The sequence below is a fragment of the Oncorhynchus masou genome, chromosome 15 (genome assembly GCF_036934945.1).
Source record: "Oncorhynchus masou masou isolate Uvic2021 chromosome 15, UVic_Omas_1.1, whole genome shotgun sequence".
NCBI lineage: Eukaryota > Metazoa > Chordata > Actinopteri > Salmoniformes > Salmonidae > Oncorhynchus > Oncorhynchus masou.
In genome coordinates this window covers 32826363-32842999 of record NC_088226.1, presented here as the reverse complement: position 1 = coordinate 32842999, position 16637 = coordinate 32826363, and the positions used below count along the sequence as shown (strand labels likewise).

The following is a 16637-nucleotide window of genomic DNA, read 5'->3' as shown; positions in this document are numbered from 1 at the left end:
ACCTTGTTCTCTCGCGACCCTCCCCCTCTCCAAACTATCCCCCACACTATCTCCCAACTATCAAACAAACAAGTCAACACCACCACGACTGAGGACCAGACTGTTCCAGCCAAAGTGCATGTTTAAGCCTGTTAAGCTGTCCTTAACCTGCTTTATGTGGTAACTGAACAAGATCTGGGCCTCCGGCAGAGAAGGGGGAGGAGGGGGAGAAGGGAAAGAAAGAAGAGAATGGGAAGAGAAGGAAGAGACCAGAAAGAAGGTAATGAACAAGGGTGGAAAGGGAGAGATGAGGGAGAAGGGAGAGAGCAGAGGGCTGGTCGTCGGGCTTATGTAATCAGAGATGTCACTGTTCCAAACGGGCAGAAGAGGTGATGGATGCCAAGGATGACAATGCTCAGGGGGGGTTGTGTGGTCTGAGGCATTCTAACTGAAAGCTGACTGGGAGAAAAAGAAGCACGGACTCTGTGTAACTGGGTGTCAGTCAGAATGTGTGACACTAACAAGAATGTGATGCTAGTTAGCAGAGCTAAAACAATCCCTTGCTAACCCTGTTCCACTCCCAGGCTCAATCCCAATACCCCCCTCATTTTTGAGTGTGGGGAGTTGCATTTTAAAACAGAGCAACCAGTAGTAGGGAGAGCTAAATAATGCCTAGGGTATGGGACATCACTACATCACTCGCGCAGATCACAAACAGCCAACGGATACAACGCAATTCATTGATGACGAGCCTTGTGTTTGTTCACAATGGCTGTACTTGCGGCAGTACAATTGAATTCGGAAGTATACATACACTTAGGTTGGAGTCATTAAAACTTGTTTTTCAACCACTCCACCAAATTCTTGTTAACCTCTTACACTTATGGTGGCGCTATTTCATTTTTGGAAGAAAAACGTTCCCGTTTTAAACAAGATATTTTGTCACAAAAAGATGCTCGACTATGCATATAATTGCTACTGTTCGAAAGAAAACACTCTGACGTGTCCAGAAATACAAATATCTTCTCTGTGCGTGCCCTTTAACGTGAGCTTCAGGCAAAACCAAGATGACTTGGCATCCAGGAAATGACAAGGATTTTTGAGGCTCTGTCTTTCATGATCTCCTTATATGGCTGTGAACGCAAGAGGAATGAGTCTGCCCTTTCTGTCGTTTCCCCAAGGTGTCTGCAGCATTGTGACGTATTTGTAGGCAGATCGTTGGAAGATTGACCATAAGAGACCACATTTACCACGTGTCCGCCCGGTGTCCTGCGCCGAAATTGGTGCGCAAAAGTCACCTGCCAGTATTTTTCCATGGGGCACAGAGAGAGAAGCAAGCTTCCACGAACTGCATGTCAATGAAGAGATATGTGAAAAAACACCTTGAGGATTGATTCCAAACAACGTTTGCCATGTTTCGGTCGATATTATGTAGTTAATCCGGAAAAAGTTTCACGTTGTAGGTGACTGCATTTTCGGTTCAGCCAGGCGCAATGTAGAAAACGGAACGATTTCTCCTACACACAGACGCTTTCAGGAAACACTGCGCATTTGGTATGTGGCTGGGAGTCTCCTCATTGAAAACATCAGAAGCTCTTCAAAGGTAAATGATTTTATTTATTTGGTTATCTGGCTTTTGTGAAAATGTTGCGTGCTACATGCTACACAAAATGCTATGCTAGCTTTGCATACTCTTACACAAATTAGTCAATTTCTATGGTTCAAAAGCATATTTTGAAAATCTGAGATGACAGTGTTGTTAAGAAAAGGCTAAGCTTGAGAGCAAACGCATTATTTTAATTTTATTTGCGATTTTCAGAAATCGTTAACGTTGCGTTATGCTAATGAGCCTGAGGCTTAGTCACAATCCCGGATCCGGGATGGGGAGTTTCAAGAGGTTAAAACAAACTATAGTTTTGGCAAGTTGGTTAGGTCATCTACTTGGTGCATGACACAAGTAATTTTTCCAACAACTGTTTACTGACAGATAATCCACCCCACCCCACCCCCACATGAAATTGCCTATTTGAGGCTGTTGAGGGTGGGAGGCCCACAACATTGGCCAAAGTGAAATGGAGACAGTAGATACAGCTGGTCTGTTGTAATATAATAAAGACAGTAGATCTAGCTGAAATGTCATAATATAAAATAAACAGTAGATCTAGCTGGTCTGTCATAATATAATGTTCCCTGTACTCTATACAGTATATACTGTATCTGTTTATTATACCTGTTGATACAGGGCTCATATGTGAAACTATTCTAACTGAACATTTTCTTTCACAGTGACACTGACTCCGAATGGGAGCCCCCAGTGTCAAGGTGTTCATCCCCCAATGAAGCTGGTTCATCCTGCCGGACACCTGTTGTCTCAGTGCTACTGGGGCATGGACCGCAAAAAACGTTCCCCATTCCAACTGCAATAAAGGACTACAACAAGAGCATGGGAGGTGTGGACCTGTCAGATGCGCTGATAGGCTATTACAATGTTCTCCATAAGACGATGAAATGGTACAAGAACTTCTTCTATCATTTCATCGACATTGCTGTGGTGAATGCATTCATCCTACACAAGGAAATGGCTAAGAGCTGTGGAAAGCCCCCCATCTCACAGCTAGCCTTCAGCTAGCTCCTCATCAAGGAGCTTGCTGGCTACAGCACCACTGCACCACGTTCTGGCCCCTCTACCTCTGTCCCTTCTGTTCCTGCCACAAGTGGTGTTCATCTGCCCAAATGTATTTCTGCAGGCATGAATGTACCTCAGGGCCAAAAGGGCGCAGCATGGAGGCGTCACTGTGTTCTTTGCAAAATGAAGTCCCCCATCACCTGCACCACATGCTTGGTGACCCTCTGCTTTACAGCAGAAAGAGACTGCTATGGCATCTGGCATCAGCAGCACAATATTGTGTAGAGGACTGAGGGTCTTCCAAATATTGAAAGTGTTATTTTGTAAATGTATTTTTTTCCCAATGTTTTTTTCTCAATTTTTGGGCGGGGTGTGTTAGAATACCATTTTGGTATTTTGTATATAGTTATTCCATTCAAAATGTGTAACTTCACCATTTTGGCCACTTGGGTAAATTTGGGATACATGTGTGGGACACCTGGGGACTTCATGATAAATGTCATGTAGCACACTCATTTTGGAAGTTATCATTCTGAAACTTTGCACAAGTACTGTTGCCCTCTTGTGGTTTTCACTGAAATTGTCCCCATCATCCTATCTGAATGTTTGTTTTGTCTTGTTCATTTTAAAGATGATGATACAACAATAAAAATAAAAAACGTATGGTTTTTCATTGTGTTATCTAAACCAGATCTATTGTGTTATATTCTCCTACATTCAATTCACATTTACACAAACTTCAGAGTGTTTCCTTTCAAATGAAACCAAGAATATGCATATCGTTGGTTCTGGGCCTGAGCTACAGGTAGATAGATTTGGGTATTTCTTCAGGCGGAAATTGAAAAAAGTAGGGGGGGTAGCTGTGAGAGGTTAATGGTGTCCTTGAGTAGTGGTTTCTTTGCAGAAAATTGACCATGAAGGTCTGATTCATGCTGTCTCCTTTGAACAGTTGATGAAATGTGTCTGTTACTTGAACTCGGTGAAGCATTTATTTGGGCTGCAATTTCTGAGGCTGGTAACTCTAATGAACGTATCATCTGTAGCAGGGGTAACTACATATCTTCCTTTCTTGTGGCAGTTCTCCCATGAGCCAATGAGGTCATTAAAACAGTTAGTGTCTAAAGGCTGTGATAGGAGAAAACAGAGAATGGATCAACAACATTGTAGGTACTCCGCAACCTAAATGACAAAATGAAAAGAAGGAAGCATGTACAGAATAAAACTATTCCAAAATGTACGTCCGGTTTGCAATAAGGCACTAAAGTAAAACTGCCAAAAAAATGGCAAAGAAATACATTTTATGTCCAGAATACAAAGCATTATGTTTGGGGAAAATCCAACAGAACACATCACTGAGAACCACTCTTCATATTTTGCTGCATTATGTTATGGGTATGCTTGTTATGGTCAAGTTTTTTGGGGATAAAAATTAATGGAATAGAGCTAAGCACAGGCAAAATGATAGAGAAAAACAGGGTTCAGCTTTCCAACAGACACTGGGAGACAAATTCCCTTTTCAGCAGGATGATAACCTAAAACATGGTTTAACATGATAAGCAACACTGGAGTTGCTTACCAAGACAACACTGAATGTCATTGAGTGGCCAAGTTACAGTTTTGACTAAAATCGTCATGAAAACCTATGGCAAGACTTGAAAATTGCACATCATGAAATGCTTTGAAAGGCTGGTCATGGATCACATCAACTCCATCATCCCAGACACCCTGGACCCACTCCAATTTGCATACTGCCCCAACAGATCCACAGATGACATCATCTCTATTACACTCCACACTGCCCTTTCCCATCTGGACAAAAGGAACACATACGTGAGAATGCTGTTCATTGACTACAGCTTAGCGTTCAACACCAGAGTGCCCTCTAAGCTCATCACTAAACTAAGGACCCTGGGACTGAACATTTCCCTCTGCAACTGGATGCTGGACTTCTTGTTGGGCCGCCCCCAAGTGGTGGGCCGCCCCCAGCACTTTCATCAAGCAATCACTTGGGCCAAGCTCCCTGCTATATCCAGAACTTCGATACCAGGCAGTCTCAGAGGAAGGCCCTTCAAATTGGCAAAGACTCCAGCCACCCAAGTCATAGATTGGTCTCTCTGCTAACGGCACGGCAAGTGGTAGCGGAGTGCCAAGTCTGGGACCAAAAGGCTCCTGAACAGCTTCTACCCTCAAGCCATAAGACTGCTAAATAGTTACCTGGACTATCTGCATCCTTTCTCACTAACGTCTTTGTCTCATCACATTCGCTGCTGCTACTGTTTATTTCCTGTCACTTTAATCCTAGTTATATGTACATACAGTTGAAGTCGGACGTTTACACACACCTTAGAAAAGACCTTTAAACTCAAATTTTCACAATTCCTGACATTTAATCCTAGTAAGAATTCCCTGTTTAGAGAATGTGAAATGTCAGAATAACAGTAGAGAGAATGATTTATTTAAGCTTTGATTTCTTTCATCACATTCCCAGTGGGTCAGAAGTTTACATACAATCAATTAGTATTTGGTAGCATTGCCTTTAAATTGTTTAACTTGGGTCAAATGTTTTGTGTAGCCTTCCACAAGCTTCCCACAATAAGTTGGGTGAATTTTGTCCCATTCCTCCTGACAGAGCTTGTGTAACTGAGTCAGGTTTGCAGGCCTCCTTGGTCACACACACTTTTTCAGTTCTGCCCACACATTTTCTATAGGATGAGGTCAGGGCTTTGTGATGGCCACTCTAACACCTTGACTTTGTTGTCCGTAAGCCATTTTGCTTCAACTTTACCCAGCTGAGACCAAGCTTTAACATCATGACTGATGTCTTGAGATGTTGCTTTAAGATATCCACATAATTTTCATTCCACATGATGCCATCTATTTTGTGAAGTGCACCAGTCCCTCCTGCAGCAATGCACCTGCACAACATGATGCTGCCACCCCCGTGCTTCACAGTTGGGATGGTGTTCTTCGGATTGTAAACCTCCAAACATAACAATGGTCATTATGGCCAAACAGTTCTATTTTTGTTTCATCAGACCAGAGGACATTTCGCGAGTCCTTCCTGAGTGGTATGACGGCTGCGTGGTCCCATGGTGTTTCTACTTGCATACTATTGTTTGTACAGATGAACGTGCCAGCCTTAACAGGGTTCAAGTGCTGCCTTCAGTCATTCAGTCAGCCAACTCCACAATGCAACAACCCCCTTGCTCTCACCTCCTCTCCTTTCCATCTTCTATCTCTCTACATCTGCCTCCCAGCTCCCCTTCAGTCCCTCCCCCTCTTCTCATTCCCTCCACCCTGCAGGTACAATTCCCCCTACCACCCCCCCGTGTCCTCGCCTACCAACCCAGTGAAGCAGGATAAGCATTTACGAGCCTGCCCTGTCCTGCCAGCCAGCACCGTCAGAAGAGTAGGATGCCCCGTGGCACTCCCCACTTCCCCTCCCAGCCTACTCCTCCTCCTCTCTCTCTCTCTCCGCACCTGAGCTCACATTGACACTGAAGCTTTCTGCTGATCAACCTCTCTGTCTGACTCTCCATCTATTTGTCTGTCTGTCTAGACAAAGGAGGAAAGATGCAGCCAAAACAAAAAGGCATGGACAATACTCAACCCCTCTCTGTTTTAATCGTTAACCCTTCTGCCTGACGGAAACAGAAAAAGGATCCGAGTATGACCCTTTGCTAAACCCTGCCCCCTCCCTTGGTTACTGTTGCAACCTCGATCAACAATTTCCCGGGAAGCCCAATTCCCCTTTCAAACCAATGGAGAAAACCCTTCACAATGATCTCAAACTGTGTTTTTAATGCACAATGAAATTAAACACAGACTACCCCTTGCTGACCAGGAAGGAGACTCTCAGGTATGTCGACATCAGATGAGTTATATGTATTATACAGCCAACTTAGCTAACTAACATGCCTTTGTAGAAAATGAGTTATATTAACTATGGATAGCTACTTAGCTAGCGTTAGCAACGTATTCAATGAGAGCTATCTAACAAACAATGCAACAACAGTATGATTTCTGATAATAAAACATTTACACAATTCAGGATACTCCGTATTTCAGGTATCATAGTTGCAATTACCCCTGGGGCACTGTTGAATTATTTAGCCATTTAAACATTAGCTTTTTTAAATGAAAACTTTGTTTTCTGGATCAAAATGGGGCTTAGGTAGTGGGTGTGGTGTGGCCGTGACCTTGGGCGTGGCAAATAGTGCAGTAGCCGACCTAAAATTTCATTGTCTAACTTTTATTTTGGTGATTGTTAGTTCTCAAAGACGATCTTATTTAAAAAATATAATGATCTTTTCTACATACTTTACATCTGGTTTTAGTCATATAAGTTTACACTGAAAATGTTTTTCCATCCAGAAAATTATATTCATCTATATATTTCTTTAAATATATTTTTATTATTTTGTCTGGACATACTGTAGGCGGCCCATTCAATACTTTTGTATTTTGGCGCAGCTGTCTAAGGCACTGCATCTCAGTGCAAGAGGTGTCATTACAGACCCTGGTTCGATTCCAGGCTGTATCACAACCAGCCATGATTGGGAGTCCCATAGGACGGAGCACAATTGGCCCAGCGTCGCCCGGATTTGGCCGGGGTAGGCCGTCATTGTAAATAAGAATTTGTTCATAACTGCCTTGCCTAGTTAAATAAAGGTGAAATAAAAATGTTGCTTGTCCGAGGTGTCAGACTCATTTGTTATCCATCAGAGAGCTGCGATTGGTTGCCCAAAACTCTGGGGCGGGGCTTAGCGAACATTAACTTGACTCCTATCTTACTGTACGTTTCAGCTACTCTCCAAACCAAGTCTTCTCTTCAAACAAACAAAATATTCAAAAGTGTGAAAAGGAGTGCCGTTCTCCAACCGAAATACCCACAGACACGACTGCATAATAAAGATGATAGTGAAGTGTTAGTGTACATCAGAGTGAGCCATTCTAACAGCCCAGTATGGCAGATCTGGGACCATTAGAGAAATCACATGACAGCCATTTGGAATGGAAACAGACTGCCAGCAGGTGTGTACCGGCACCTGTGTGTGTGTAGATGTATTAGTCCCGTAGACCAAATGACTCACCGCTCAGCCAGTGCATTTCGACCGTCACACACTCCTACCAGGGTAACGCCCCTATTTGACCTCCCACCCCAGGCCCATTTGACTGTCTACTCCAAAGGGAGACAGTTTAGATGTTCTGAGGTTTTGAGGAGCATACACTGAGATTAAGAACAAGTTATGTGTCCTCTCTTTGTTGACGTCCATCGACATACATTATTAGCGGTGGAAGTTACCCCAGGGATATGAACGCTGTGTGTGTGTGTGTGCTTCCGGGGTGGGAGCTGATAGTGTTGTCTCTGCCATCCAGCCGTACGGTGCCCCGTGGGCATCCAGCCACACTAGAGGATTTGGAGAAACAAAACAACCCTTCCCCCAGCCAGCACACACAGTCCACTGGCCAGACAAAACACTCATGCAGTCAAAGCTCAGTACTGCTTTATCCAACAGTGGGCCTAGTCTCTCGCTGTCTCTCTCTCTCTCTCTCTCCCTCACACACACACACACACACACACACACACACACACACACACACACCTGACCCTTTGTCTGTCTGCACACGGGCCAGCGGACACATATTCTCACGCATGAACAAAAAAAACACACACATGTTGGCTGAAGTGAGTAAGGTTTTTAACTGGGTCAACACTCGCAAGGCCGCGGGGCCGGAAGGTATTCCAGGGCACGTCCTCCGAGAATGAGCAAGCTGGCAGGCATATTCACGGTCATTTCCAACCTCTCCTTGTCCCAGTCCGTAACCGCCAAGTCTGACCACCATCATTCCTCCCGTCCCCAAGAACTCTGTGGCTACCTACCACAATGACTACCACCCTGTAGCACTCACATCATTCATCATGAAGTGCTTAGAAAGGCTGCTTATGGCACACATCAACTCCATCATCCCAGACATCCCAGGCCCACTATAATTTGTTTACCACCCCAACAGATCCATAGACGACACAATCTCAACTGCACTCCACACTGCCCTCACCAAGGCAGATAAGAGGAATACCTATGTGAGAATGCTGTTTATTGACGACAGTTCGGCGTTCACACCATCGTATCAAATCAAATCAAATTTATTTATATAGCCCTTCGTACATCAGCTGATATCGTACCCTCCAAGCTCATCACCAAGCTTGGCGCCATGGGACTGAACACATCCCTCAGCAACTGGATCCTGGACTTCCTGACGGGACAAATCCAGGTGCTGAGGGTAGGCAACATTACCGTCATAAAACACGTCCTAATCCTTGTCGTTGACAAGCAGTACCCTCCTGTACTACCTGTTCACCTACAACTGCGGGTGAACGGGTAGTAGAGTCACTACAAAGATACAGGTGCCCTTTCTAACTCAGTTGCCGGAGAGGAAGGAAAGCGCTCAGGGATTTCACAATGAGGCCAATGGTGACTTTTAGCCCAGTTACAGAGTTTAATTGCTGGATTCGGGGGAAAATGAATGAATAACTTCACGATGGTCAAGGGGATTTTCACTGTCTACTTTTTTATATTTTTTACCCATCTACCAATAGGTGCCCTTCTTTGCGAGGCATTGGAAAACCTCTCTCCTCTTTGTGGTTGAATCTGTGTTTGTAATTCACTGCTCGACTGAGGGACTGTACAGATAGTTGTATGTGTGCGGTACAGAGATGAGGTAGTCGATCAAAAATCACATAAACCCTATGATTGCAAACAGAGGGAGTCCACGCAACTCATTATGTGTCTTGTTAAGCACATTTTTGCTACTGAACTTATTTGGACTTGCCATAACAACGGGGTTGAATACTCGACTCAAGACACTTCAGCTTTTCATTTTTTACTTGTCATTAAGGTGTGTTGTGTGTAGGCCAGTGACAAAACAATCTCAATTTAATCCATTTTAAATTCAGTCTGTAACAACAACATGTGGGAAAACTCAAGGGGTGAAGGCACTGTACATATCTACTCCAAGCACTCCAGTTTCCTTGCACATTGTAAACAAGTGACATGCTCTATGTCACGGATTTCCCCGGGTAATGCTGCTCATTCCGTTCACCAGCTCCAGGGGTCTACGTCACCGGCCTTCAAGGAGTCACTGAACTGGAATGTTACCACCAACCCCGGACTGTCTTGTCTCATTACGCACACCTGGTTCCCATTCCCCCTGATTTAGTATGTGTATATAGGTGCCCTCTGTTCCACATTGTCCTTGTTGATTATTGTTCCATGTCCATTGGTCTTGTGAGCACCTGTGCTCTGGTGAATCAGCTTTGGCGTTACCGTGTTAGTGTGCGCTTGTAATCATGCGTCTCGTCCCGTGTATTTATTAGAGGTTTACACCTCGCCCTTAGTTTGGGTTACAGCCCTACCGTTCAAAAGTTTGCCGTCACTTAGGAATGTCCTTGTGTTTTAAAGAAAAGCAACTTTTTTTTGTCTATTAAAATACCATTAAATTGAAAGTTGTAAATGACCATGAATATGCCTGCCAGAAACACAGTGTAGACATTGTTCATGTTGTAAATTACTATTGAGCGGGAAACAGCTGGTTTTGAATGGAATATCTACATAGGCATACAGAGGCCCATTATAAAGCAACCATTGCACGTTCCAATGGCATGTTGTGTTATCTAATCCAAGTTTATAATTTTAAAAGACTACTTGATCATTAGAAAACCCTTTTGCAATTATGTTAGCACAGCTGAAAACTGTCGCGCTGATTAAGGAAGTAATAAAACTGGCCTTTAGACTAGCTGAGTATCTGGAGCATCAGCATTTGTGGGTTTGATGGCCAGAAACAAAGAACTTTCTTCTGAAACTCGTCAGTCTATTCTTGTTCTGAGAAATGAAGGCTATTCAATGCGAGAAATTGCCAAGAAACTGAAGATATTGTACAACGCTGTGTACTTCTCCCTTCACAGAACACCACAAACTTGCTCTAACCAGACTAGAAAGAGGAGTGGGAGGCCCCAGGGCACAACTGAGCAAGAGGACAAGTACATTAGAGTGTCTACAAATGCGCACAAAGTTACTCACACATGCACCATGAAATGTAAACAAAATCTGGCACATTCACAGAAAGAACCCAAGGCACATATTCCACTCACACACAAAATCAAATAGTCTGAGCTGAGGTCCTCTTTTCAGGTCAATCCGTTTCCAACTGCAACCCAGGGAGTGACCCATCCCGCAATCTGTGGCCCATTAAGAAATACTGTATGTCCTCTTAAATATCAGGCTGCTTTTACACAGGCCTCACTGAGACACTCTGCTGTCCAGTCCTCTTTATTACACATCACTTTCTTTAAGCAGACAGAGTCAGGTTACCCTATGGTTAACCAGACCACCCTGTTTGCTGTTACAACATCAGAATGTCCCACTATGACATGCTGTAAAGAGTGATCCGACTAGTTCCTTTAAAGACACTGTCTCACATTAAAAATCTCTGCTCGACATCAGCCTGCAGCTATTTTAACGGCCAGTCAGTGTTTGAGGAAGATGTTACACAACTACTGCTGGAGGAAAACAGCACTGGATAGAGTGTCTGTCTCTGTGTGTGTGATATGAAGTAAGAAAGTGTTTGTGTGTGTGTGTGTGTGTGTTTGTGTCACTGCATGGCAGAGAGCATGACTTCAGCAGGGTTGGACAGCTGAGACGGGCATCCCTGTCACTGCAGGGCAGAGGAGGGTCACACCAGAGCCGGCTTGACAGAGGCAGAGCTCTTCTCACACACACACGGTCTGGAGACATGGCCTAAGCCAGTATATGGACAGTCAGCACAATCATAGTATAGAGAGAAAGTTGTTGTGGACTGTATGAATCCTCCGTATAAACTAAACAAGTCCGTTACTTAGCAGAATATGTAGGCCAACTCAAAATGAGAGCTACAGTAAGGCTCTGGTCATGAAACTTATCCAGGACTGAACCTATTCAGCCCAGGTCAGTTCAGCCAATACCCTCATTCTACCTGCTTTCATTCTTCAAATGAAGAATGCTAAAGAATTAGTACCACATAGTGTACTATGAGTAGTATTACCACGGACTGTACAGCAACAGTCTAGTCCACTCTATGAATTGAGCTGTAGATGGATTGAGGGTTGCCTGGTGGAGAAGGATATTCTTGGCTAATTCACTCCTGATTCTGGGCCTGGTCTGTAGATTTGGAGAGTGAATAATGCTGACACCACTGGCTGCTGTCGCCGTAGCCTCCCTCTACTGTTTCTGCCCGTCTGCATCAAGCAGGCTGATCGCACCGCACAGTATCATTGCTATAAAACACAACCACAGCCACTTCCAGGAAGCACACACTATGACTGATAACAAATAGTCAGCACCTCGACAGCACAGTACTACCAAAGAGAGAAGGTAATACATACTGTATAGCCTACGCAATGCCCGGGGTCAGTACACGAACGCAACAAACCGACACTCTGGACGCATGTGGGTGTTAAGGGTGCTTGTTGATGTTTTGGTGGTCGGTCGGGGACACGTCTTACCTGTAGACCTCTGCGTCTCAGAATGCTGGAGTCATCCATGTTCCTGCTGCTGTAGAGTCAAACAGTCGAGTCTCTATCCAGACAGTTTCACCCCTCCTTTAGGGGTACAGAAACACCCTTTACTTCTGGGGTTGGGGTACAGATCGAGAGATGGTCCTCTGCGCCAGGATGGGGGTGGTGAGCAGGCACCTTTCAGGGGTCGATCACTGAGGGTGACTTAGCTCATAGTTCCTTCCCTCGCTCCTCTGGTCCAGCAGGATTCAGTTGGACCTTACTCTGGGAACTAGATGTGTCACCGTCCATAGAGGGAAGAAATACCTCTCCTCTCTTTCAGACGGTCTGCTTGCCTCATCCCTCGGCAGTCTTGAGGCTTCTGCTGGTCGGTGCAACACGCTAAACAGTCCCCTGTTTGATTTCTAGTATTGTTTAGATGGTGTCCCTCCCTGATAAACACTGTAGGGTGACTTCCAAAAGATTCCCCTGGAAAATGAAAGGCTCAGCAGCAGTGGTTGTTCTCTGTTCTTCTCAATGAGGCAACGCTACATCGTTGCCCGTCGGTGCAGCGCCGATGAAACTAGGTTGATAGTGGTATGCGAGCTTGCTTCTCTCGTCCTCCCTCTAGTTCTCTTTCTGTGAATCACGTGTTGTCTCTAAGCTCCTCTCTCATTCATCTGCTCAACGAAGGGCACACAACTCCCTCTCTCTCTCACACCTCCACTGAGTCTGTGCTCAGTAGAGAGAACATGTTCAGTTGGAGCTTACAACTATCTGTTTTCTATACCCCCCCCCCCCCCACTTCTCTATTTCACTCTTTCTCTGACCGTCCTTCTGTCCGTCTATCTGTTCCCCACAGTCACTACTTCTATGGAGACTTCACTACTCCATAATTCATGGGCAGTTTGCAACGGACATTAATGATCACAATGGGGCCTAAGTGGGAACAGGGAGAGAAAGAGGCGCCCAGGCTGATCGTCCGTTTCACTGCAGTCTGCCAGCTTAATTAGAAAAAGACTGTAGACGCACACAATACTCTCACACGTACACTCCTCGGGGTGGATTGTTTGTTTCACACACATACATACAAGGCTTCTAACCCCCTCAGAACAGTCTGAAGAACAAAGTGCTTTCTGCTTTCAAGGTTGTTGTTTTTTGAGAGCAGTATTGATGAGTGAGTCCAACTCCAGTCCAGCACAGTGGGCAGTGAGCTTCCAAGCATCTACACAGCTTCAAGGCTAGACTGTGCGCTCTCTCTTTCTCTCTGTAATAGACGCTCCACTTGGACTGCCCGAGATGAAGAAAAGGCAGAAGAAGTATTGTGAACAACACACACAGTGGCTGCCCACACTGGGATCTGAGGCTCAGGGAAAGGCAGTGAGCAGCAGCACTCTAGAAACAGCAGAGCAGCAGCCTACAAACCGTAGAAAGGAAAATGCCAGCACCTCTATCTCTACTCAGACCAGCAGAGCCATTCCCTCAGAGCAGAACAAGGAAGAGCAGAGGGAGGAGGCAGGAGGCACCTGCAGCAGATTGCAATGTTGGCTCCAACAAACAAAAGATAGGAATGCCTGTCATATGCAGCAGTCAACTCTTCATTTCTCTCTTGTTCTCTCTCCGCACATCCACCTCTCCCAGGTTCAAGTCAGTGTGCTCGGCGTAATGCACAGGGGGATCCATCGCAGCAGGGAGTGATAAAAGGACAGGATGTCAGTCTCTTCTCATCCTGTCTTTCCTTAAAGAGAACCCAGATGTGTCTGTTGGTTGACAAGGTTCTTTACTGGAATGCTGCTACAACCAAAAGGCACTATTCTCTCTGTCTCTTCTCTGGTCCTTTGGCATCAGTTGTCCCCAGGGTGGTCTGTGGCAGGTGGTCTCCCAGTGCAGGTGGTCTTGGGGAGGCAGATGGGCTCACGTTTTTGGTAACAACGCACCTTTATCAACAGGGTCTACGGAGCAGCGAGAGGTTCTCTCTGGCATTGTCCCTGGCTGTTTCTTTTCCTCTCTCTGTTTCTGTTTCTCTCTCTCTGTTCCTGTATGTGTCGATGCACTCACATGCTCCTGCACCTCCCCCGTTCTTTCCTTTAGAGTGTGGGATCTCGCTCTCTTTCCCTCCCTCTCTCTCTCTCTCTCTCTCTCTCTCTCTCTGTCTCTTTCCCTCTCTCTCTCGCTCTCCTTCCCTCTCTCTCTCTCTCTCTCTCTCTCTCCCCCCTTCGTCTACTCTCGCGTCCTCTCTCGTTCGTCAGAAGAACTGTTCGGGTAGCCAGCCAATCACACACAAGCAGTCGGCAGTGAATTTACATAGAATGAATGGAGGAGGGAAAAAAGCTCCTCCTTGCTTTCTGTCCACTCCTCACTCGCCACAGCTCTGTTCTCTCATCGAAACAAGGGGCTGCGTTTGAACACACACATGGCATACAGAGGACAACACACACATCTACATATTAATCACTGGTCCGTGCTGATGCATTATTGCATTACAATGAATTAATCATGAGTGCTCTGATCTGACAGTAGGCCGATTAATAATTTATCAACAATATTTGAACAGTCAGTCTCCACTGTGTCATTAACAGCTAGCTACTGTTTCTCCTCTAAAGCTTAATTCTCTCTCATTTTCTTCTTTCCTTTGAATAATCCCTCCAAATCCCAGAATCAAGCAAAGTCTTCCATTCAGCTAGCAATACACTATTCTGGTTGTTTTCAACACATTTTAAAGATTTACAAAGATATTTACAATCAGTGTTGTTTTCTTTCAAAACCACCAAAGGGGGACAGAGAGGCAGTAGATGAAGGGAGGGGAGTAAAGGGAGGTGTAGAGGAAGAGAAGGAACGAGAAGAGTCAAATTAAATCAAATGTTATGCTTCGTAAACCACAAGTGTAGACTGACAGTGAAATGCTTACTCATATAGATAAATATTAACATGGGGAATAAATACACAATGAATAACTTGGCTATATTTTTTATTTTACCTTTATTTAACTATATGCACAGGGTACCAGTACGAGTACCGAATCCATGTGTAGGGGTATGAGGTAATTGAGGTGGATATGTACATATCCATGGCATTGGGAAAGTATTCCGATCTCTTGAGTTTTTCCACATTTTGTTCCATTGCAGCCTTATTCTAAAATGGATTAAATTAATGTTTTTCCTCATCAATCTACACACAATACCCCATAATGACAAAGTGAAAACAGAATTGTATACATATTTTGAAATTGATTGAAAATAAAAAACAGAAACACCTCTATTCAGACCCTTTGCTAAGATACTTGTAATTGAGCTCAGGTGCATCCTGTTTCCATTGATCATCCTTGAGATGATTCTACAACTTCATTGGAGTCCACCTGTGGTAAATTCAATTGATTGGACATGATCCGGAAAGGCACACACCTATCTATATAAGGTCCCACATTTGACAGCGCATGTCCGAGCAAAAACCAAGCCATGAGGTCGAAGGAATTGTCTGCAGAGCTCCGAGACAGAATTGTGTTGAGGCACAGATCTGGGGAAGGGTACCAAAACATTTATACACCATTGAAGGTCCCCAAAAACACAGCGGCCTCCATCATTCTTAAATGTAAGAACTTTGAAACCACCAAGACCCTTCCTAAAGCTGGCCGTCTGGCCAAACTGAGCAATCGGGGGGAAAGGGCCATGGTGACCAATAACCTGATGGTCACTCTGACAGAGCTCCAGAGTTCCTCTGTGGAGATGGGAGAACATTTCCGAAGGACAAACATCTCTGCAGCACTCCGCCAATCAGGCCTTTATGGTAGAGTGGCCAGATGGAAGCCTCTCCTCAGTAAAAGGCACATGACAGCCCACTTGGAGTTTGCATAAAGGCACCTAAAGAACTCTCAGACCATGAGAAACAAGATTCTCTGGTCTGATGAAACCAAGATTGAACCCTTTGTCCTAAAAGCCAGGCATCACGTCTGGAGGGAACCTGACACCATCCCTACAGTGAAGCATGGTGGTGGCAACATCATGCTATGGGGATGTTTTTTAGCAACAGGGACTGGGAGACTAGTCAGGATCGAGGGAAAGATGAACGGAGTAAAGTACAGAGAGATCAGGGGGCTCATAACCTCTGGGGAAAAGGTTCACTTAGGCAAAGGTTCACCTTCCAGCACCTTCCAAATGGACATGTCTCTGAATGTCCTTGAGTGGCCCAGCCAGAGCCCGGACTTCGACCCAATCGAACATCTCCAGAGAGACCTGAAAATAGCTGTGCAACCACACTTCCCGTCCAACCTGACAGAGCTTGAGAGGATCTGCAGAGAACAATGGGAGAAACTCCCCAAATACAGATGTGCCAAGCTTGTAGCGTCATACCCAAGAAGACTCGAGGCTGTAATCGCTGCCAAAGGTTCTTCAACAAAGTAATGAGTAAATGTTACATTTCAGTTTTTTTTTATACATTTGCAAACATTTCTAAAAACTAGTTTTGCTTTGTCATTATGGGGTATTGTATGTCGATTGATGAAGA

General features: G+C 44.8%; 1 protein-coding gene across 1 annotated transcript in view; it reads right to left on the bottom strand.

Annotated features, from left to right (window-relative positions):
- mast2 (microtubule associated serine/threonine kinase 2) overlaps window positions 1-12931 on the bottom strand; it is a 168121-nt gene extending 155190 nt beyond the window's left edge. The window contains 1 exon segment of the mRNA XM_064989129.1: window positions 12147-12931. Within this exon segment, the coding sequence (XP_064845201.1) occupies window positions 12147-12185 (39 nt within the window). The 5' untranslated portion in view covers window positions 12186-12931.
- Between the last annotated feature and the right edge of the window lie 3706 nt (window positions 12932-16637).